The sequence below is a fragment of the Schistocerca americana genome, chromosome 2 (assembly GCF_021461395.2).
Source record: "Schistocerca americana isolate TAMUIC-IGC-003095 chromosome 2, iqSchAmer2.1, whole genome shotgun sequence".
Lineage (NCBI taxonomy): Eukaryota > Metazoa > Arthropoda > Insecta > Orthoptera > Acrididae > Schistocerca > Schistocerca americana.
The window spans coordinates 734,858,724-734,883,476 of NC_060120.1; the positions used below are offsets into that span (position 1 = coordinate 734,858,724).

General features: G+C 38.6%; 1 protein-coding gene across 1 annotated transcript in view; it reads left to right on the forward strand.

The window, feature by feature from the left end:
- Nucleotides 1-23,427, forward strand: part of LOC124594994 (GRIP and coiled-coil domain-containing protein 2) — a 282,633-nt gene extending 259,206 nt beyond the window's left edge. The window contains exons 19-21 of the mRNA XM_047133537.1: nt 21,469-21,731; nt 22,754-22,862; nt 22,950-23,427. Of these exons, the coding sequence (XP_046989493.1) occupies nt 21,469-21,731; nt 22,754-22,862; nt 22,950-23,017 (440 nt within the window). The 3' untranslated portion in view covers nt 23,018-23,427. The remainder of the gene's footprint in view (nt 1-21,468; nt 21,732-22,753; nt 22,863-22,949) is intronic.
- The last annotated feature ends 1,326 nt before the right edge of the window (nt 23,428-24,753 follow it).

The window sequence follows — 24,753 nt, forward strand, 5'->3', positions numbered from 1 at the left end:
TGCGTTCACGGGCACCTACGCGCGCGCGCGTGCGTGTGTGTGTGTGTGTGTGTGTGTGTGTGTGTGTGTGTGTCATCTATTGTTGACGAAGGCCTTCATGGCCAAATGCTTTAATTGTGAAAGTCTTTTTGTTGTACCTATCTGTGACTCAGTGGTGAGTAGCAACTTTCCTTTTCATAATATTGTTATATTTCCATATGTAATACTTTGTAAAATAATAGAACTCAGAAAGTGAAGGAATCATTTATAGTAGCCCTGTATATTCTTCCATTTTAAATACATCAAACAGTCATCCTAATCTAATGTCTTAACACTTCCTTATACAAGATCAGCTTTTTATCTCAAAAGTTCATCACACTTCCACTTTAACATTTTTCTGTCATTGATATCAGATGGTCTGTATGTCTCCAGGGGAGGATGTCAATCCATGGAATGCTTATTGTTGCATCCGAGTTGGTGGTTCCTCTCACTAAATTGCTGTGACCACTTTCCTATGCTGAAAATGCATGTGCCACTACAGGCACAACAAAAATAAAACCAACACAATATATCTGAAAATTGGCTGTTCATTTGAACTTACTTCAGCTCCGATGCAGAAAGTGTCTCTATGTTCTGTTAATGTGTTGGTACTTGCAAAGAGCAGTAGCACTATTGTTGTTGTTTTGATAAAACATCTTTCGACTAAAGCCCTGCCCATCTTCTCCAGACCAACATTTACTTTCTACACCTTTAATGCACATTGATACTTGTGTTTCAAGCCTACATTGCAGTACCACTACTACTGGCACCCACAAGAAGTCATGACCCTTAACACTATTAACGATACAAACCCTGCCGTGAAGTGCACAGTGTGAACATCATTCCTATAAGGTTGGGTACCCACACGGTAAATTCACTGGTGTCCAATATTAAAGCAACAAGCGGAAATTTTGCAAGGTTGCGAGTATTTTGCCACGAAACAGTATAAACAGCAACATGCATAATGGTAAACATAAAAGGTTCTTTGATTTTTCCAACTTAACAGATTTCCACACACATTTTGACTACTGGTTAATGTACTCAGTAGAGGGTGCGACCACCTCTGGCAGCGAATACAGGTCTCACAATAATGGGGCATGCTATGAATGATGTCATCAATCTCATGTTGAGGCAATAACACCCATTCTTCCTAGCAAGTCTTGGAGAGTGGTTAGTGGATGCTGACGTGATGCAACTAGTCTCCCTAGTTCACCCCACACGTGCTCATCTGAGGAGCAAGCTGGTCATGCCATGTGTGCAATATCATCCTTTCCCCAGAAAACATCAACTACCCACGGGTTATGAGGTCATTATCGTCCATCAATACGAAGTCTGGTCCAACGGCCCACAATACATGACAGTAATTAAACCGTGCCTATTCACCCGTACAGTTTCCTGAAGAGGTGTTTGAGTGGTCAGCATAATCCCTGCCATACCATTAGGGATCCTCCACGATTTCGGTTCTTTCCACAATGTGTGGGTGCCGAAATCATATTCTACATTCCCTTCAGATGCAAATCTGTCAATGATCACTCTCCAGACCAAATCAGGCCTTGTCTGTGAGAAGCACTTCGGCCCCCAGTTTTACCGTCCAGGTGACGTATTGACGACTCTTCTCCAGATGTTCCCTTCTGTGAAGAACAGTGAGAGGCGCACACACACAGCAGGTCTCTGACAATAAAGGCCACTCTGATGAAGCCTTCTGTACACTGTTTGCGTCAATATAATGCATCCAGTGGATGCTGCGATGTCAGATACCAGTTGCTGTGCAGTACTGAAGTAGTAATTTCATGCGCTTGCAGCCAAATAACAGCCCTCTGTTACTGACATCACACATGGTCGGCCCTGCCCTGGTCTTTGTGATACATTTTCGGTCTCTCTAAACTAGCCAAGCCCAAGAAACAACAGAACAATTCACATTAGGCCACTGGGCCACATCAGTTTATGACTATTCTGCTTCCATTCTTCCTATAACTCTCCACAGCAGAGAGCCTGGTAGGTGTCTTATTGGTGCCATACTGCGCTGTCTGTGACTGTATGTAGCAGTTGTGGATGCAGGACTATTCAGCAAACTCTATCCCATTTGATAGGTGCCATGATGTCATCATTGGCGTGGCTGACCGTTGACCTGAATGCCATCTGATTTTGTAGACCGCGATTTTATGGCCATCAGTGTACAGTTTGTACAATTATATTATGAGTTACACACAGGACAGGGAAATAGCAGTTTGTTGCTTTAATTTTGGACACCAGTGTAGTTTTCTGCATGCGCTGGGTCAAGTAGTTAAAGTTTAATGGTAATCACCCTGTCCTTTACACACAGCTATAGCATTGCTTGACCATAACAAACATTTATGACAGTTCCGTTTTTATTTAGTGTTTATAAGATTAGTAGAGGTTGAAAACTGACTCTATGACAACTTTATAGTTTTAGCCGCAAGATTTTACAGGCATCTGCCTACTAAAATGAACTTCAGTATTTCAGGTGGAACATGCTTAGATGGTACAGTTACAAGGAATACTCTCAAAAGCATTTACCTCTCTTAAGTAGCATAACATACTCTTGCTGCTCTATCATTCTGTTATAGATTTTATTTTTACTTAAAGTTAATTTGGTGAAATTACATTCTGAGGACTTACAAAGCTTAAACTTTGGCACAACTTCCACATTCCTTTATTTTTTTCAGTTTTGTATTTTTGATCTGTTATGTCTCAGCTACACAAACTCAGGCACTATTTGTATCTTTACTACTTTCCTGTTTACTTAAATTCTGTAATCTTTTACAACTCAGGCCAGCTTTATTTTGCACAGCTTTGGAGAGGATCTCAAAATTTAAATGCTTCATTACCATTTAAATTGCATTATATTACTGTCTACCCATTCCTCAGACATAACCTGTTTCACCTTTGATATCCACTTTCCTTTTTCTTTTCGTTTCAGAGGTGGTGTCCCTAAATGCAATGTCTTCAAACTGTTTCACCTTTCATATCCACTTCCCTTTTTCTTTTCCTTTCAGGGGTGGTGTCCCTAAATACAATGTCTTCAAACCGTTTCACCTTTCATATCTACTTTCCTTTTTCTTTTCCTTTCAGAGGTGGTTTCCCTAAATACAATGTGTTCAAACCTCCCACCCAACACATTAACACAAGTGAAGGTCTACCTGTCTTAGCACACCTATCCTATGTCCTACCATACTTCATATGTTTGGCTACACCACTCTATTCATAACCAATGCTTTCGTCTCTGGACCAGTTTTGATGCTGTTACTCCTACCTTGCAAATAAAAAATCACCTAGTTTTGTCTTACTTTAGTCCTGTATGACACACCTTTTGTTCTTTCCCTTCTTATTTATTGTTGGGTCATTGTAGCTAGAAAACTATGTCATAATGTCATTATATTTTTATTTATTAAATCATGTTAGCATGTCATAAGTGTTGTTTTAGTGGTCAGCTATTTGGCCATTTCTCCCCAAAGCAATGTGAAATCGTTAAAATGCCTGGAGAAAAAGTAATCCACCATAAAACTTAAAATGTATTATATCACAATTTAGTCAATTGTCTAGTCAATTTGGAAGTATGAAACGCATTTGCAGGGGACATTTCTTATGGTGGATGCATAATCCTAGTTATTTCTAATAATAAAGTGTAAAGCACACAACTCTTCTTTCATAACCATATATATATATATATATATATATATATATATATATATATATATATATATATATATATATATATATAGACACACACACACACACACACTCCTGGAAATGGAAAAAAGAACACATTGACACCGGTGTGTCAGACCCACCATACTTGCTCCGGACACTGCGAGAGGGCTGTACAAGCAATGATCACACGCACGGCACAGCGGACACACCAGGAACCGCGGTGTTGGCCGTCGAATGGCGCTAGCTGCGCAGCATTTGTGCACCGCCGCCGTCAGTGTCAGCCAGTTTGCCGTGGCATACGGAGCTCCATCGCAGTCTTTAACACTGGTAGCATGCCGCGACAACGTGGACGTGAACCGTATGTGCAGTTGACGGACTTTGAGCGAGGGCGTATAGTGGGCATGCGGGAGGCCGGGTGGACGTACCGCCGAATTGCTCAACACGTGGGGCGGGAGGTCTCCACAGTACATCGATGTTGTCGCCAGTGGTCGGCGGAAGGTGCACGTGCCCGTCGACCTGGGACCGGACCGCAGCGACGCACGGATGCACGCCAAGACCGTAGGATCCTACGCAGTGCCGTAGGCGACCGCACCGCCACTTCCCAGCAAATTAGGGACACTGTTGCTCCTGGGGTATCGGCGAGGACCATTCGCAACCGTCTCCATGAAGCTGGGCTACGTCCCGCACATCGTTAGGCCGTCTTCCGCTCACGCCCCAACATCGTGCAGCCCGCCTCCAGTGGTGTCGCGACAGGCGTGAATGGAGGGACGAATGGAGACGTGTCGTCTTCAGCGATGAGAGTCGCTTCTGCCTTGGTGCCAATGATGGTCGTATGCGTGTTTGGCGCCGTGCAGGTGAGCGCCACAATCAGGACTGCATACGACCGAGGTACACAGGGCCAACACCCGGCATCATGGTGTGGGGAGTGATCTCCTACACTGGCCGTACACCACTGGTGATCATCGAGGGGACACTGAATAGTGCACGGTACATCCAAACCGTCATCGAACCCATCGTTCTACCATTCCTAGACCGGCAAGGGAACTTGCTGTTCCAACAGGGCAATGCACGTCCGCACGTATCCCGTGCCACCCAACGTGCTCTAGAAGGTGTAAGTCAACTACCCTGGCCAGCAAGATCTCCGGATCTGTCCCCCATTGAGCATGTTTGGGACTGGATGAAGCGTCGTCTCACGCGGTCTGCACGTCCAGCACGAACGCTGGTCCAACTGAGGCGCCAGGTGGAAATGGCATGGCAAGCCATTACACAGGACTACATCCAGCATCTCTACGATCGTCTTCATGGGAGAATAGCAGCCTGCATTGCTGCGAAAGGTGGATATACACTGTACTAGTGCCGACATTGTGCATGCTCTGTTGCCTGTGTCTATGTGCCTGTGGTTCTGTCAGTGTGATCATGTGATGTATCTGACTCCAGGAATGTGTCAATAAAGTTTCCCCTTCCTGGGACAATGAATTCACGGTGTTCTTATTTCAATTTCCAGGAGTGTGTGTGTGCGTGTGTGTGTGTGTGTGTGTGTGTGTGTGTGTGTGTGTGTGTGTATATATATATATACACACACACACACACATATATATATATATATATATATATATATATATATATATATATACACACGCTAGAATACGTACATTTGCATAGTGGATAATGCAGAAGTAATTAAAGTTATAGAAGACAGCAGTGAATCTTGTGGGATGCTCTATGGATACCCAATTTTTTGTTACCTGATAATAGACTCTCTAAAGTTACTATCAAGGTGCCTCTAGCATTTGAGATATCCTTCTTCTGAACTCATTTTCTGAAAGAAAGATCCTTGAAACTTGTAGCGTACAAGGAAAAGTTAGATCTGTGTGCAATGTATACTTTTAACCAGACGTCCATGAATATATATGGCAGTGTCTTATACTTGGGAGAGTGGTGTGATCTGTTGAGATTCAGCCTTAGCTTTGGGATATTGGTTTTGGCAATTGATGAGACTTTGTAAATCACAAAAAAAGATTTATATATCCTTGGATTTGTAGATATAGATACTAGATATGTAGAATGCTTCTAGAGCTCTTCAGTATTGCCAGAGGTGTGGTCAGGCTACGGAATGGTTCTATTTTGAATACGACAAATGGTTAGGGAATACAGCATTGATGACAAGCGTTAAATGTAAAGTCATTATGAAGTAACAATTCAGTGAATGTCTACTTGCAAATTCTTGCAAATACAAAGTATAATGGTCTCTAAATAAATATGTCACATTTGTAATTATGAACATTCGTAGGTTACGAGAGGTATACACCATATGTTTGTTGTTTTACAATGAAACTAAGGTGAAGCACAAAATCCCAAACCTCACTTGCAAGTAAGCAATTGATGATGTTCCACTGCAAAAATTTAAACGTGCTAGATTTTTAGAATGAGAAATGTTTCTTGAAATTCATCACACTTAGCACCATAAAAGCAATGTGAAAGACAATTGGTTGTGGAAAAATTAATCTTCAGTAGGAACAAAGTAAAATGTAATATTAACAAGGAACCACTAGTCTTAACAGCCACTTTACCAAAATGAAACATTATAGAGTGCATTTGATGACTGATTACATACAATGGCACAATCCTAATTCAACAAATGACCATGTCTTTTTTTAGCAGCAGCATTTGAAACAGTATCTCACAAAGTTTTCACACACCGACAATACTGTACAGAACTACTCATAAATAACTGTGTCCCATCATCAATGCCTTCCATGATAAACATACAAAATCCATCAGCATTGGCTTACTAGCAAGATTTAAAATTGCACTGCATCCCCCAACTCTCTATATATTTCTACTTAAGTGTTGTTGTAAAAGTTTATTATTACAGACCAGTGCATACATGAAATAAAAGATCCACAGTAATTATTGGTTGTTAATGAAACCAACTTACTAACTTTTTGTGTTCATTCTTAAAGGTAGATACTGATAGTGAAAGAACCTACAGACAGAGAACACGGAATAGAAAGAGGGTAGGATCATTGTAAAGAACACAAAATACGAACAAATTAAAAGACCAACTTAGGACCATGTAAGTCTCGGCTACAAATTCACAAGGAATGTGAACTCCCTGAGAGGGTACATTAATCTGTCTGACTGTCTTTTAATTCTCTTAATTAATACATCTTGCAGTATCTTTTCCAGTACAATACTGTTTTATGGCACAATCCTACTCTTATATTTTGTAACCACTCTTTGTTTTAATTCCACATTTAAATCAAAACCGTATAGCTTTTCAACAGGAATAAACATGATTGTCCTTTCAATGCCACTGTTAAGTCCTAATGACCTACTTTTCTGTTGGAATCGGACATTTCAAAGAAATGAATTACTAGAAGACATCAAAATTCATTCCAATTAATTTTGAACTGCTTATCAAATTTATTTACATATTTCTACCTCCAGTCAAATTGTAGTTGTGTACAATATTTTAATAGTCTCTCCCAAGTGTATCTTCCATTCTATCATCTTTTAAAAGAAACTTCTTTTTGCAATAACATGCTGTAGCCTTTAATTAAAATTTATTAGCACCAGATCTGCTAGTAACAGTTGTCTTCAGCACAATTTCTTTTTTTGATCTGTTAGTTATTTTGGTTTCTGTGTGCAAGGCAACATTTGACAACAATTCTTTACGAGAAACCGGCTTTTCTTCATATATAGTCTTCAGATATTCTTCCTTATCGGTTTTCTTTAGTATTCTTTGCTTTTGGCACTCTTTGTGGTCTTTATAATAATTTCTTGCAGAGTTCAAATTTTTGATTCACTTCAAAAATCAGCAGTTATCACTTGATCTCTCCATCCTACACAAGGGCACTATAAATGCAGTGTAACAGTTTCTTCAAACACAGGTTTGTTATTAATTTGTAGAATAGTACTTTGACCATATCCTTCCCATGTTGATCTTCCAGACTTTATCCCCAAAGCTATAATAACTGATTTACATTCAAAAAATGTCATCTCATTCACACCACATTTTAAAAATAAACTTTCCATGGTATTTTTGCCTAAACATGCAGTATATATTCTTTTGACTTTTCAGTACCTCAACCAGTCAAACCAGTATAACATCTTAATACTTCTATACACAGAATCACTATTGTAATTCAAAATGTCATCTCATTTTAATTTGAACATCTTTCCATTGTTGAGATGGCAGTCCTTGAGAAGTCTGCACATCACCAGTGCAGGATGGTAGTCCATGAAATATTTATTTCCACATCCAATTAGGTATTTACATCTACATCTACATATTTCCTCTCATTACATTGCTGTGACTACCGTCCCATTCTGAAGAGCATGTCGTATCTCAATGTGGCTCATCATATGCACAATAAAAGTGAAACAAATGCACAATATCTGCACTTCAGATAAACAGGAGTGTCTAGTACCACTGGTCAGTGTGACGAATGACATAATGTCAAGCCCCAAGATGCTACACAAATACGATTTCAAAATAGCAGCTTAAAAACCTTACACATCCATTGTGTGAAAATATAAACATCAAATACAGTCTCATACAAGTTCTCAATAACAAGTAGTGAAGCTAATGAGACTACAGCAGGAAAATGGAGGTAACTAAAATACACAAAATGAAACAGTGATAGAATATTAGTTATAAAAATGCTCACTTAGAGCAAACCAACTATAACTTTTATTGGAAACGTCAGTTGATCTGTATTTCTCAACTTAAAAAGACCCATAGCGATAGTGGTACAAAATTCCAAAATCGTAGAAATAAATAAAAAAATAAAAAATAAAAAAAAAGTGGCACCTGTACATGTAGCAGAAATTTGCAGAAACTAACAAAAGGTTGTATCTAAAGCACCAATAAACTTATATACTTCAACTTAGAAGACTGATTGATACCAATACAGAAATTCAAAAGCTTATACAACAAAAGCAAATTCAACAAAACAAAGATTCAAACTAACCAGAGACAAAATTTGCCATGAAGAGAAAGATATAGGCTACTTGTGAACAGAAATAACACCAAAGGGTAAAGGTAAAATTGTCAATTGCAATAAAATAGAACAATTTCACAATTTAGTTTAAAATAATAATAATAAAAACTAAATCCTTGAAAATAGAGTAACCCTGAGGAACACACTTCTGCCAGCATTACTTATCATGATGAGTCTACAAGACAGAATATTGCATTTGCCACTTTCCAACAAAAGATTTGACAGCTCCCTAATACCTCTCAGGAATATTGGTACAGGCCCCAGCCCCATAGTCTTTAAATTCCAAATCGTGGTTCACAACAGGGTGATCGTAGCCCTTACATATATATTCCTGTATGAGGGAAGTTAAAACCCCCTAAAATACAAAGTCAGCAGAATCCCCACCCAAAGACAGCTAGAAAACCCAAAGACCCACACTGCCCCTTTCCACCCTTATTGATACCAAAATGAGAGTTATCAACTTCCATTACCATCTCTCTTCCTTTATTGGTTCCCCATACTGGTTATAGTAGAATGACATTTTAAAAATTTGGTAGATTGTAGGTGATGAAATATTGAATGTTCTGATATAAGGAACCTGTAGCTGGAAATGTGAAATAAAATTTCTATAACACTGTGCACTTTCTACACATTTTGTAGGCTAAATGAAACACCAGTTTATTATAGTTTGTATGTTTGTTACAATAGTATACAGGCAAATACTATAAACCAAATCTGTGGCTTTGCTACTGGAGAGTAAATGTTCAGTGTGATGACCATCAACTTCATTACATAATAAACAACAACAGACCATGTTTTGTCTGCTTCTCTGCAAGATTCCATGCTGTCATCTGTCGATATCAAACACTATTAAAGATGCACTCAGTAAGCTTAGGTACTGTTCCTTGTTCCTGCTGGTGTTGAGTACACAAGTGACTTCACATAACTCCAAAGGAAAAAGTCAGGAGGGATGAGGCCAACGAAGCACAGACTAATTGACTGGGAATGGCCTGAGAATCAAAGTGCATTGGAGCACCACTGTTCTGAAACCACAAACTAGTGCACAGTTGCAACTGAATATCCTTCAGAAGTTCAGGCAAGGCATTGTCCAGAGAGCTCAAATACAGTGCACCATTCAAAGGACTTGGTAAGATGTTAAGGTCAATAAGGTAATCTCCAAGATTTCCAGCTGAAATGTGAGAATCTCTTCTAGTACGTACTCATACAGGTATTTGAGCATTGCACCGCATCAAGTCATGAATCGAAAGTTCTTGTTTCTCCTTGTTTGATTTAATGGCAGCCAGTGCTGAATTCCAGGTAGATTTCTAAAATTGTCTGCTGTAAGGATATGTCTGGCCTCCTTAAGAACACAGTTCCAGAAAGATGATGCTGGGCATAAAACTTTCTTCTCGTGAAACATGCAGTGTCCTGTTTCGAGGCAGTGCTGCACTGCTGCTGGTTTGTCAGGTTGGCCCAGGCATGTGTGATGATGGTGTTCAGCACGATATTCTTGCACTGTTCGGCATGTCTGCCCAGTATAAGATTTCCCACATTGACATGGAATCTTACATACACTACATGTCCTAAGACCAAGATCGTCATTGACCGAACACAACAAATTCCTCAATTTTACTGGTAGCCAAAAACACATTTGATGTCGGTCTCTTGAGGATTCTTTCTATTCTTGAAGACATGCCACAAAAATACGGCAAGAATGCCATTGCAATGGGTGCCTCCACATCTTCATTTACATTCCTCCTCTGAACTTGCTTAGAACAGAATGCATGGTATATCTGCTTATCAAAATAGGTGGATTTTTAACAAGATGGTGGTAGCTGTAGAAACTTTGACATTTGTGTCTATATGTTCCTTATATCAAAACATTCAAAATTTTGCCCTCTACACTCGCTTAAATTTTTAAATCATCATTCTGTTATATCCTGCATTTAATAAATTCACCACGTCTCCCTACAGTAGGAAAACCAGTCTATTACAGTACGTTCACAAACATCATTTTTGTGCGTGGTATATTTGATGGAAGACTTGTAACAAAAATAGTAAGTCAACATAAGTATAACTACAGTATAGAGACTTAGTCTCAAACTCCCAAACCATGTGTATCATGTCTGTTGGACGACAATACATTATCTTGATGACAGACCCCACTGGTAGATGTAGGAAGAATGCTGAGCAACACCTTCATCAAACTAATTTTAACACCTCATATGTTACATCTATAATACTCTCTTATGGCGTCTAACTTCCATGAAAATTTAAGCTGACTCTTCATCTTCTGTTCCCCTCCACAACATACAACTATTAAACATTAGTTTTTGATCCATTATATAAAAATAACACCACAAGATTAGGAGCCAGTAAAACAAAACAGTAAACAATGGAATAAAACAAAAGATAAGTATGTTACATACATGATGTGATCAAAAGGATCCGGACACCCCCAAAAACATAAGTTTCTCGTATTAGGTGTATTGTATTGCCACCTACTGCCAGGTACTCCATATCAGTGACCTCACTAGTCATTAGACATGTGAGAGAGAAGAATGGGGCACTCTGCAGAACTCACGGACTTCGAACATGCTCAGGTGATTGGGTGTCACTTCCATCATATGTCTGTATGTGAGATTTCCACACTCCTAAACATCCCTAGATCCACTGTTTCTGATGTGATAGAGAAGTGGAAATGTGTGAAAGGACACGTACAGAACAAAAGCATACAGTCCAACCTTGTCTGCTGATGGACAGAGACCTGCGACAGTTGAAGAAGGTTGTAACGTGTAATAGGTAGACATCTATCCAGACGTGAATTTTAAAATTTTCCCGGCAAATTGACTGTTCAAACTAATTTCGGGTTTGCAGCCAGTCATCGTTCAATACCTCGCACGATATTTCAACTGGGCACCTGCCAGTCATCTTCAGGTGAACCATCGCAGACTGGTGAAAATGTCCTCTGTTCTGCAATATATAGTGCGCTGTAACTATTCTGCGCATGCGTCGAAAACTTTATAGATGGACCACACTGCCCGCCGGCAGTGCCCTCGCTGGTGGAATAGCAGAACTCAGTCGTCATATGCGTTGCTGTTTGCCGCGGCCGTCGGCACACTCTTGTCATCTTCGATTTGAGCAAATCATGGGAATGATGGAATTCCATGCACTGTCCAACTGGTAGCTGCTGTCAAGGTTCAACAGATTTTCCGCCAGGCATATTTCTACAGATTCTTTAATAATGGAGTCCCAGAAAGATGTCGCTGTGGACAAAATTATTGTTTTCTCACACTCCATTGAATGTCCAGTGGAAATACAATGTTCAGCGATAGCGGACTTGTTTTGCTGCAAAAGGCGAGTGTAACGTTGATGTTCAGTGCAGCGTTCTTTCACGGTGTGTGTGATTTGACCTATGTAAGCCATGCCACATTGGCATGGTATCTTGTAAATTTCGGCCTTTCATAGTAACAGATTGTCCTTTACTGATCCCACAAGGTCCGCAATCTTCGATGGTGGGCGGAAAATCACTTTTACCTGAAATTTTCGGAGGATTCTTGCGGAAGAAAAGCTAAAGATTGTTCTGGCATGTTCTCCTCTTTTTTCCACTTCCTGCTTCTTGGTTTTAACTGTTAGTGCCCTGTTAATCTGCCAGGTAGAATTCCCATTTTCGCTGAATACTGTCTTTAGATGGGCGAGTTCTTGAGGTAAGCTATCTAGATCTGAGCTGCACAGCAAATGGATATCTGCGGACTCATTGTGAAACTACGGCGGATGTGTTCGACGTCTGTGTTAGACACTTGGGGATGGCCCGGCGATTTGTCTTTACACAAACAACCTGTTTCTCAGAATTATTCATGCCATCATCTAATGCTCTGTGCTGTATGTTCAAAATATCCTTATCAACAGAAGTCGGGCAACTTTGGTCTGCCAATGTTTTGTGTCTGGCCACTGCCAACATTGGTGAAATAAAAACACAGTACCCTTGCATATTATAGCCATTACAAAATAATTTTCTTGCCAAACCAACATGCACCTATGTGTGCCACCACTGTGGAACCACAGCTTGTTCTGTCCCACACCAGAGCAACCATACCAGATACGAAAGTCACCCTGAACAGTTATCATTGACCTGCACTGCGCAATACGTAGAACACAGAATGCTTTCTGTTGTCCGGACACCATTTTTACTAGAACTGAAATGGGCGCACACTAGCCGGAACCATGTAAAACCCATCTACAGCTGTAGATTGGTTTACACCAATTAAGCTGTAGTTGCTGTTCCCTTAGAAGTTTTGTTAAAGAATCTCTGTACCATGCTATCATGAACTGCTACACTTGGTACTACTACTACTTCTTTATCTAGTTTACTGAATATGAAAACCTTTCTTCTTATTTTAGTTTCCCTCTGTACTTTGATCATCATGGTTGCTACAGCTGTTGCGTGTTCACTGATATGGTTGTTGCCCCCACCCCCACATCCTCTCCAAATGTCCTAAACAAATTCTCAGGGGAGTGCAGGGAATGAAGGAAGCTCTGCTCATTAACTCCCCACCATACAGATTGAGGAAGGGGAGAAGTGGTGTGGGAGGGAACAAGTTGCGGTTTCTTCATGTAGTGGTGGCACTACATAGGTGCATGTTGGTTTGGCAAGAAAATTGCTTTGTAATGGCTATAATATGCAAAGGTACAGTGTTTTTATTTCACCAATGTTGGCAGTGGCCAGACACAAAACATTGGCGGACCAAAGTCCTGTTGATTAGGATATTATGAACATATGATACCTGTTTCTGCATCATGTGTGGGCTTCTGAACTACCTGTTCTAAATGGTTTTCAAAGAAGACATTTACTGTTGTTCTGCAGGATATCGTTTCAGGCCCACCGGTTACAAACTGATTACCCCAAGAAATTGTTAGATGATTAAAGTTTTTTCTAATGATAACACTGTCATTGGAGAAGATATGTACTATCAAACTGAAGTGTCCTCTAATGATAACAGTGTCGTAGGAGAAAATATGTACTATCAACTGAATTTTGTTGAAAGTTCTTGGTTACACTGGGGAGTGAGTCTGGTGGTCAGTGAAAGAATTAAAATTAAGTCTGTGCCCACCCTTGATGCTGAGTCTTGCCCAAACTATCTCGCATGCAACTTTACTTTCTATCTTGTCGGATTTGAGTTTCTTGTCTACTGTGATGGATACGCCACCTCCATTTCCCATTAGCCTATCCTTCTGCATACTCAAGTTAGATTTACACCATAAATCTCATTTTTGTTAGTTTCAAGTTTTATCCTTTTTGTGTACTTAGAGTTAAATGAACACTACTGCTTTTTAGAGGCATGTCAAAATTTGGCCCTTTGTTGTAAATGCTTCAGCAACTAATCTCACAGATCTTAATGGATGTTACATTTCTTTGAATTATACATTAAAACTTTGTGTTCTCGTACAAGTATTACCTTCTGGAGTGGGTGAATAGTTTCCTAATATAAAAATGTCTTGTGCGCTCCTCTGCCCATTTATGGGGACCCTGAAATTCTCAACCCTGTGATGCAAGTTTATGAAATAGGCGATTGAAGTCTCGGGTTCGTGCCTTCCACTTGTCTTGGAACCTATGGGCCACAATCAGTACTGAGGACAATGTTGCAGATTGTGAGCTTCATTGAAATTTTGATAGGGAGGCTGGCCTTCTTAACCTTCTTTGCCAATCACTAGAATATTCCAAGAATTAACTCTGAGCCCAGACAACAGGCATCATTTGTTTCTACATGTGCCAGTTGGTTGCATTCTGTTCCCCCCAATGCTTGCTCGAACAGCCTCTTCAGCATGTTGAATGTGGCCACCAGGTATACCCACGTAGTGCACCAGGTGATTCGTCTCATCTCTCACTGTCATTTCCCTGTCCATTTGAACTGCCAAAGATCAACAAATCTCTTTACTTTTGTACTTGTTTCCCCTATGCCATGGGACTAGGCATGCTTCCTAACAGGTGAAGTGTGTTTCACTGGCACATTTTCAGTAATTTTGTAGTTTTCTCAGGTGAATTTTCCTTTTGATTTGATTAAAATTATTGCTCAAGACATACTTTCTGGTATTGCACTGATGTATTTAGTGGCAGAGATTACATGTATTTAGTGGCAGAGATTACTTTCTCGTTTTCAGGAACTAATAGAACATACATTTGGAAACTGTTGCAACTTTTGATATTGCTGTAAAGATAGCATATATTAATCAATCATAGGTTGATTTTTCACAGTTGTACAAAACATTTTGTCAGACAGCATTTAGATATTGGGAATTGTGGTTTATTTGTCTCATAATGTACATAATGTAAATCATTTGCTTAAGGTACAGGAGACTGTCAGAATTTCGTAAAATTTAACCATAAACACAGAACCACTGATGTTAACAAACAGCATCATAATAATAATACAATAATACATTCGGGCCCAAGGTGTTAGACTTGGCGGTCATGTGCACGTGTGTGTGTGTGTGTGTGTGTGTGTGTGTGTGTGTGTGTGTGTGTGTGTGTGGGCGCGCACGAATGGGCATGCGCGTGCCTCTTTGTCGGCTCAACGAAGGCTGTGGCCGAAAGCTACATGTGAGTGTCTTTTAATTGTGCCTGTCTGCAGCATGATGTATCTTCTTTTCAATAAGTAGCAGTCTATCTTTTCCTACATTTCTGATATTTTCACCTGCAGTTTCCATTGTTAGATACAATTTTGTTAAGCACACATACAATAAAATCTTAACACTTAATTACCCCTTGCTCAAATTATCATTTCATCATCCATGAATTCTTCTATTGAAAAGTTGTGTTTCTCCCATGGAATCTGCTGTAGCCTAGTTTTTAAAATTTGGCTTAACATTAAACATGTTTTTGCCCCTTAATTTGTTTTATATTGTCATCCCTGTACACCGTGGAGTCCGTGCGTATAATTGCAACTGGTGTTTGGGTAGCATAAAATTACTTTTATTTTGCATGTTGTGTGTGTGGTTGAAATCATTCTCTTCAAAATTTTGTCTGCTGTGTAGCAAGATTATAATTTCATAAATGTATGTGAAGGGAACCTTTAGGATTTGTAGTTTCCTAAATAATGGGCAACAAGACTCTGTTTGCTGCTTAGTGCACATGTATCTGACAATTTTGTTTTGCAGTTTTAGTAATTGAGGTACTCTACTTGAATTTCTCTAGAAAATTATACCATATCTAATAACGGTTTCAAAATAACTATGATAAGCATTTTTTTGTGTACTCATCTCAGTGAAATTTGCTACTAATTGCATTGCAAATGCAAAACAGCATAGTTTATTTGATAGGAAGTCAATACGTATATTCCAACTTAAGTTCTTGTCCACATTTAGTTGTAGGAATTTAACTGGGTCAATGTCTTCCATAAGTTGATTGTTACGTTATATTTAAGTTCCACACATTTTGAATGTTTGGTATTAAAATGTACTGCATGGTTTGTTGCAACATTTAGTTTCAATCCATTTAACTGGATCAAGTTTTCCAAGGTATCCAGAGTGCTTACAATGGAGCTCAGAATTTTTTCTGCATTGTCATCTTCAATTAAAACAAAGATACCATATGTAAATAGAACTGATGGGGAATTTATATTTATGGGTAAGTCATTTATGTAGAATAGGAACAGGATTGGCACCAAATTGGAGCCTTGAGGCACCTTGTGATATTGTACTCCATTTACAATAATAATTCACTGCTTCTGAAGTGATAGTTACCCTTTGTTTTCTGTTGTGTAAGTATGACGTGAGCCAATTTAGAGCATTGTTCTTAATCCTGTATTTGTCTAATGTGTAGATAAGCAAGTCATGGTTCACGGCGTCAAATGCTTTTGTGAGATCACAGAAGATACCTGCAACTTTACTCCTCTGATCCAGTGATGTACATATCTTTTCAATGAAGTTGTTCACTGCAACCAGAGTGTTTTTTCATGGTTAAAATCCATATTGGTTGATTATAATATCATTTTTACAATAAAATTTTTGATTTGGTTTGCGGCTACTTTCTTTAACACTTTTGACAGGATTGGAAGAATAGAATTAGGGCCATAGTTTCCCACATCTTCCCTCTACCCTTTCTTGAAAAGAGGTCTGACTTTGGCATACTTCAAAACATTAGGAAAGCTATATGTGTTCAAGAGATTGGTTGAATATTTTAGTTAGGGGAAGTGCTATTGTTTCCCACACTGTTTTAATAACTTAAATGGGTGTACCATTCCACACAGCAGAGTTTTAATTTTTCAGTGATAACATTTTCAACATCCTTTATTGTGGCTTTTGTAAAATCTGTAAGATACTCAGCTTCTTGGTGGAGTCCAAAGGGATTCACTGTACTGTGATACTGTGCTACATCAACATCTTTGCCACATTTATGAATTATTCTCTCTATATATTGATTAGTGACTGATTTTCTGTAGATAATACCACTCACCACAATTGTAGACTTTTTGTAGAGGTTTCTGGCAGTTCAGATTAATTTTCTAGTTTACTTACAATTCCCTCTTCAGTGTTGCTTGTAAGAGAATTTGTACCTACTTGGATGGAGACTCCTTTGTAAGCCTTCCAAGATGCATCTGCTGAATCATCCTGTGAGCTATATATGTTGCTAATGTGTTTGTTCAACTGGTAGGTGACCCTGTAGTTTGGTCACTTTACTGTCCAAACCAACCAACCAACCAATTAGTGGGTCCTGATTTTTGGTCTAACGTGCATTGTGAAATTTTGCTGTGCCACATTTGTCAGCAGAGAATTGCCTACAACAAGAAATTCATTTTTTTTTCACTCTGTTTTTCATTATTGAGACTTTCAAATTTTTTGTACTGTATATTACACTTTTCCACTTGCATTTATTTATGGTTCTTCTGCACGTGCAGCAGCCTTGTTGTTTGACCTAAGAAGTGTACCAGCCACCCATTTTTAATATTATTTCCATCTCTCACCTCAACTGTCTAACAAAAATATATTTTCCTGCATTTCAGATCACAATTTCCATGCTTCTGCACTGATAATTCTGCTTTTAAAGTGTCAGTGTCCCAACGAAGCACTTTTAATAATTTCTTCCTGCAAACTTGCTGTGGAAGTTAGTTGTGTTTTCATCCTGCATGATCAGTGAATATTGTCACTAATAAATTTTAAGCGTATTTTCGTACACCTTTCATGCAGCCAGAAGTTGCACTTCAAACATAGAATTCCTTTTACATCCCGTTTCTGACAATTTTTGCATGATACACTGTTTAATTTTTGCTTATTTATGCACTATTTAACTTTTGCTTATTTACAAGTGTTATGTTACAACACTTATCAGTGGGTGCTATCTTGAATCTAAACTCTTTAAATATTCGGATATTTGATCTGGGTTTACAATAAAGCTATCATCTACTTTAATCCTAGATATTTCATTCAGGAATCAAGACCCACCAGTTCAAGAAACACTTTAGCAACATACACACATTAAAAAAAAAGTTTTATATCACCTCGGTTCCAAGAGTCCCGGAGCCTGTACAGAAAATTGGAACAGAGATCAACGTAAACATTATTTCTGCCCTTTTTATTGCTCATGAAAACCACACATTGCATGTTGTACCACCATACAATGAGACCTTCAGAGGTGGTGGTCCAGATTGTTGTACACACCAGAACCTCTAATACCTCTTGCATTGATGCATGCGTGTATTCGTTGTGGCATACTATTCACAAGTTCATCAAGTCACTGTTGATCCTCTCCTCAATGGCGATTCAGCGTAGATCCATCAGTGTGGTTGTTGGGTCACGTCATCCACAAAAAGCCCTTTTCAGTCTACCCCAGGCATGTTTGGAGAACATGCTGGCCACTCTAGTTGAGTGATGTCATTATCCTGAAGGAAGTCATTCACAAGATGTGCATGATGGGGGCGCGAATCGTCGTCCATGATGACAAATGCCTCGCCAATATGCTGCCGATATGGTCGCACTATCGCTCGGAGGAAGACCTTCACGATTCGCACAGCCATTATGGTGCCTTCCATGACCACCAGCGGCATACATTGGCCCTACGTAATGCCGCCCCATGACAGCAGGGAACCTCCACCTTGCTGCATTGCCGGCTGGTGTGGCCGTGCGGTTCTAGGCGCTTCAGTCTGGAACCGCATGACCGCTACGGTCGCAGGTTCGAATCCTGCTTTAGGCATGGATGTGTGTGATGTCCTTAGGTTAGTTAGGTTTAATTAGTTCTAAGTTCTAGGTGACCGATGACCACAGATGTTAAGTCCCAAAGTGCTCAGAGCCATTTGAACCATTTTTAGCCTTGCTGCACTCTCTGGACAGTGTGTCTAAGGTGTTCAGCCTTACTGGGCTGCCTCCAAACACATCTCCAACAATTGTCTGGTTGAAGGCATATGCGACACTCATTGGTGAAGAGAACATGATGCCAATCCTGAGCGGTCCATTCGGGTGTTGTTGGGCCCATCTGTACCATGCTGCATGGTGTCATGTTGCAAAGATGGACCCGCCATGGTCGTCGGGAGTGAAGTTGTGCATCATACAGCCTATTGCGCTCAGTTTGAGTCATAACACGATGTCATGTGGCTGCACAAAAAGCATTATTCAACATGGTGGCGTTGCTGTCAGGGTTCCTCCAAGCCATAATTCGTAGGTAGCGGTCATCCACTGCAGTAGGCGCCCTTGGGTGGCCTGAGTGAGGCTTGTCATCAACCATTCCTGTCTCTCTGTATCTCCTCCACGTCCGAACAACATCACTTTGATTCACTTCCCTTGTTGAGAGCCCTTCCTGGCACAAAGTAACAATACGGATATGATCAAACTGCGGTATTGACCATCTAGTCATGGTTGAACCATAGGAAACACGAGCCGTGTACCTCCTTTCTGGTGGAATGATGGGAACTGATCAGCTGACAGACACCCTCTATCGAATAGGCACTGCTCATGCATGGTTGTTTACATCTTTGGGTGGGTTTAGTGGCATCTCTGAACAGTCGAAGGAACTGTGTCTGTGATACAATATCCACAGTTAACGTCTATCTTCAGGAGTTCTGGGAACCGGGGTGATGCGAAACATTTTTTGGTGTGTGTATATGGCTCGCAGCATGGAAGAGGGAATTGTGAGTGAAACAAGAAACATAATTCAAACTGCCAGAAACTACTACAAAATGTCTAGAATATGGTATTATCTGCAGAAGATCAGCCAGTGATCAATATAGAGAGAGAATAAACTGTGATTTAAACAAAAACTCTAATGATATAAGAGCTGTGCGGATTAAGATGGTCTTCATTTAAATAGGTTAGGATCCAGAATTCTTAGTAAAGTGTTCACTGATACATGTCCAATTTTGAAAAATGTGGAAACTTGTAAGAAATGATGGGGACAAGAAACAGTGTTTGGCAACGAAAATGGCAAGACCGAAACAGTACCATGGGAAGAGAATGCTTGAGACCATAAATAGGAAGAATGTCCCTACATAATGTATTTGAATATAAATGGTCTAAGTGGTGACTTTCCAAACAACAGTCATGAAGTGAACGAGTTACAATTATTCTATCTGAAAAGAAAAATCAAAGTTATTTGCCTCAATGAATATGGGTTTACATTTGTTTCTTTGCCTGCTTGAAAATCTCGGTATAGAAAATAGGAAAAAGATAGTAATAGCTGCTGACTTCATTGTCAATATCATAGTTGAAAGCAATTTGGGTTTCAGAATAAACTTCGTGCAACCCACTAGAGTAAATGCAGTGAGCTACCTGTATTGATAATATTCCAACAAATTACGTATTTGGAGATGTTTATAAATTTTGCATAGCTTTAGGAATATCTGACCACTCTGGAATATTCATTGAACTACCAAAAATTAATAAAGAAATTTCATGTAATAAAAGCCATATGAAAAGGAAACTCAATGAAAAAAGTTCTGTTACTATTAGAAATAAGTTAAAAGAGGGTGAATGGCCTTGCAACAACTGCATTTCAAGTAATAGTAATTTTAACAATTTTTTTAGTAGATTTCTTGAAATATTTAACGAAACCTTTCCACTTTAAATTGTATGTAACAAAATGACTAATAAAGTTAAATGGATAACTCGGGGCATAAGAATTTCTAGATCCAGAAAGAGGACACTCCACAATGACCTGAAATATAGTAAAAACAGTTGTTTTACTGAGGTTTTTCATCATTATGAAGCTATATTTTAAAAAGTTGTGAAGGCAGCCAAACAAATGGCAAGCAGTAAGTTCATTGTACAACGTGAAAGTAAGGCAAAAGCAGTGTGGTCTGTTGTCAAATGAAAGTAAGGTGTTAGAGTTGTAGGATTAAAGTAGATGATAGCTTTATTGTAAACCTAACTCAAATATCAGAGTGTTTAGAGATTTTAGCTTCAAGATGGCACCCATTGAAAAGTGCAAACACAATGCTTGTAAATAATCAAATAGAAGATTAAACACAGACAAGTGAAAGTTTTCTATAATTAAAGAACAAAAGCTACATTTATTGAAAAAGCTGTATTTCCTATGTAGTTTTAATTGTTCTGGTGCATGTTGAGTAAATTAAGAATTGAAGCTCCTTGACATTTTCATTAAAAAAAAATCACGAAGTGAAAATGCTAAGTGCTTTTTTTAACCCATGCTGTTCTCTGAGTATAACACTGTTGTGCTTGATTTGTTTAGAAACTCTGCAAAACAACTTACTTTGTTTTCACTAGTAGGATAACTTTCTGATTTAATATATTTTAAGAAAAATTATAAATATGACTTATATAATCTAATTTTTGGCTTTTTATATTTTAGTACCATCTCAGGAGACAGAGATCACAAATACAGGAGAGCATACAAGTCCTGAGGCAGCACTCCAAGATTCTCAACTGCAGTTGAGAGCAGCAGAAGCAAGAGGACGACATTTGGCATCCCTGCTGAGTGAAGCTGAGAGGGAGCTGGCTTTATCTCAACAACAAGCTAAATTGCTCAAAGACGAATTGAGGCGTAATCAGCGCAGTGCTGAACGTGAGCAGCATGCTCACAATCTGGAATATCTCAAGAATGTGCTGCTTAAGGTACTAGCTTTTTTTGACAAATTTATGACAATTTGAAGCCCCATAGAATACTGTAATCGTGACAGTTAAATGTACAGTTCTGTAGTACTCGACAAGTCATGCACTCATAGAACTGGTATTTTTCATATTAGTCTGGTCAATATACAGCTGAAAGACATAAGCCATCACATTAAAACATATTGTTCAGATACTGTGTCACAAACTAACTTTCACTCTTTTCTATTGTACAAAAATGAAATGTGTCCATATTAAATGTTTCGATCCAAATTACGTAGCTGTTATTGCGGCTCTAAACAATAACAGAACAGAATGAATTGTCATTCTGGGAGTTTGCACTGATTTGAAACTTTCTAACAGAATCAAACTGTGTGTCAGTGAGGTACTGGCAAATGTAAAGCTGTGAGGGAAAGTCACGAATTCAGTCGGTATAGCACTTGCCCATGAATGCCACAGGTTCCAGGTTTGAGTCTTGATTCAACCCACATTTTTAAACTATTTGGAGGTTTCACAGTAAACAGTTTGGCTGCTTAAATTATGTTCCTTAGATTTATAACACCTGAAATGAGATCAGTGTGTTTCAAAACATTTAGCCTTGCTCACTCATATTGAGGAAGTGCTGAAATGTCTCCGGAATTAAATATTCGCTCTGAAGTGACAATTATTATGTTTTTTTGTTTTGTAAACATCTCACCTTTGTTGACATTGTTTTAGACCAAGAATGATGTGTTGCAACGGTCAGCTGGTGTATTTTAGAGTGCCAATTATTCCTTGTAATTCACACTTCATCTAATGCAAATCCTCATGTTCTGCAGTCATAATAACACATATTATGTTCCATAATGAAAGCCAATGTTCCTAAAGAATGAGGAAACAGCTCCATCTATTTGTGCATAATTGTTTCGTACTTGTGTGGCAGAAATGGCTTTGACAGGGGACAAGTGTTATTACTTGATCCCAGGTTACTTTCATGTTATTTATGTACATGGTTTACTAATATTGGTTTGTTTTGTCCCCTCTTCCAGTTTGTCACATTGCAGGGTGGAGATGAAAGGACACGTTTAGTGCCTGTTCTCAACACTATTCTGAAACTTAGTCCAGAGGAAACAAACCAATTACTGGCAGTCTCTAAAGGTAGGCATCAAATTGAATTCTGTCCTTTTGTATGAAACTGTAATATGATACCTAAACAGTTAATTATCGCCATTTCTATGTCATTAGGTGGAGTGGATGCATCAGGCAGTGGACGAGGCTGGGGAAGTTACCTTCCTATCTGGCCCAGTCTATAGCATCTGCCTTTACCATTCCCTTCTTGGATATGACAGGCATATTAAAAAAAAGCACTTTTCATGCATTTGGTATGGATTGTGGTTGCCATTTCATTGCATGAACAAGGTACTTAAACTCTGAGATGTTCTTAAGAGTTGTTTCCATAAACCTTAGTCAATCATCATACAGAGTACCTGACCTGATATACATCAGCTGCACATTCTTTGCATCATTATTGATGCCACTTAATGTAAGAAATTTGTATATATGAGAACTCCTTCTTAGTTAGAAAAGATGAAAGCAAAGGAACACTACTTCAATTTCAGAGCATACTTGCTATAGATAATTGTAAGTTATTGTTTATAAAGAGGTGAATGGAAAAAAGAGTTAAATGTGTGTGTGTGTGTGTGTGTGTGTGTGTGTGTGTGTGTGTGTGGTGGGTGGGGGGGGGGGGGGGCATGTGCGCGCTTGAGGTTGTATGTGACAACAGACTGACAAATACCTAATGGGGCCCATGCTGTGTGTATACATATAAAAAAAAGGATATTGTCACTTCTTTTGTTGTCAGCCCTTCTCAGTATTACAAACATGAATGCACAACCAAATCTTTACCTTGGAGTTGTAGAATGACAGTTTCATAAACTGAAGGATAGTACAATATTAGCAAATACAACACTTTTTCTCCTGTTGTATTATAAAATATTATGCTCGTAATATGAATTTGTAGCGTTTTTAAATATCATTTTTTTTTCTACCTGGGCTCATGAATAATCTTTAAAAGTGTCTACATATATTTTGAATATCTGTTACTAACGTGCACTGCACACATAAAACATTCCTATAACCTTATGTTCTAAAGTCCAGTTTGCAAAATCAACAACATGGAATAATAAGTGAAGTAAAATAGTTGTTTGTGACATGTTCATTCTCTAAATATTAATAATTAAATTAGTAATTTATAGTGCACTGCATTTATAGTGTACTGCATTTTAAAAAATTTTTAGTGTCTTTTAAAAAGTTTCAATGAAACATCAGCAAAATCTAAATATTGGGCAACATATAATGCTATCATAAGCTAATAATAAAGCATAGTTACACGAAACTAGTAGAAATTTTCATTCAAAGCATTTAAAATTGACTTTCCTCTAATATTAATCGTTTATATTTATTCTTGCACTCTTTATATTCTGTTGGAACTGGATTGGTCTTTTTCCCTAAAACAAAGAAAGCTACTTAACAGCCTCTTCCCTCAGTTCTTGTCCTAGTAGCACGTGCTCTTTCACTAAAAGACATCATCTGTGAAAGGAAGAAAAACAGTTGATACAAGAAGAACTGAGTCGGGAACGAGCAGTTGGACTGACAGGGGTTCTTATTTGAACAGTTTATAAGTAAATGCTGCTTTTATGTCTCATACAATGTAAGTGCTCATTTCTGTATTTTGTAAGAATGTTTATCCTTTTGAAGAAATTTGTTTTAAATCATTTAATATAAATTAAGAAAACACTCTTCTTTTGTGTTATTATTATTATTATTATTATTTTATTTGTTGAGTAGCTTCAGAATTGTCCTCCCCACAAATGTCAAACAGAATATGTCAACTAAATACGCATAATAATCGAAGGGCAAGTTTTACAGTTCTTAAAATGGCTTTCTCTCCCTGAAAAATATGTAGGCATTTTACATTCTATTATTTATTACCTACCTTTACTTAAAACTATTGGTGAAACTTCAAGTGTTGTGTGATATATGCTCCTTT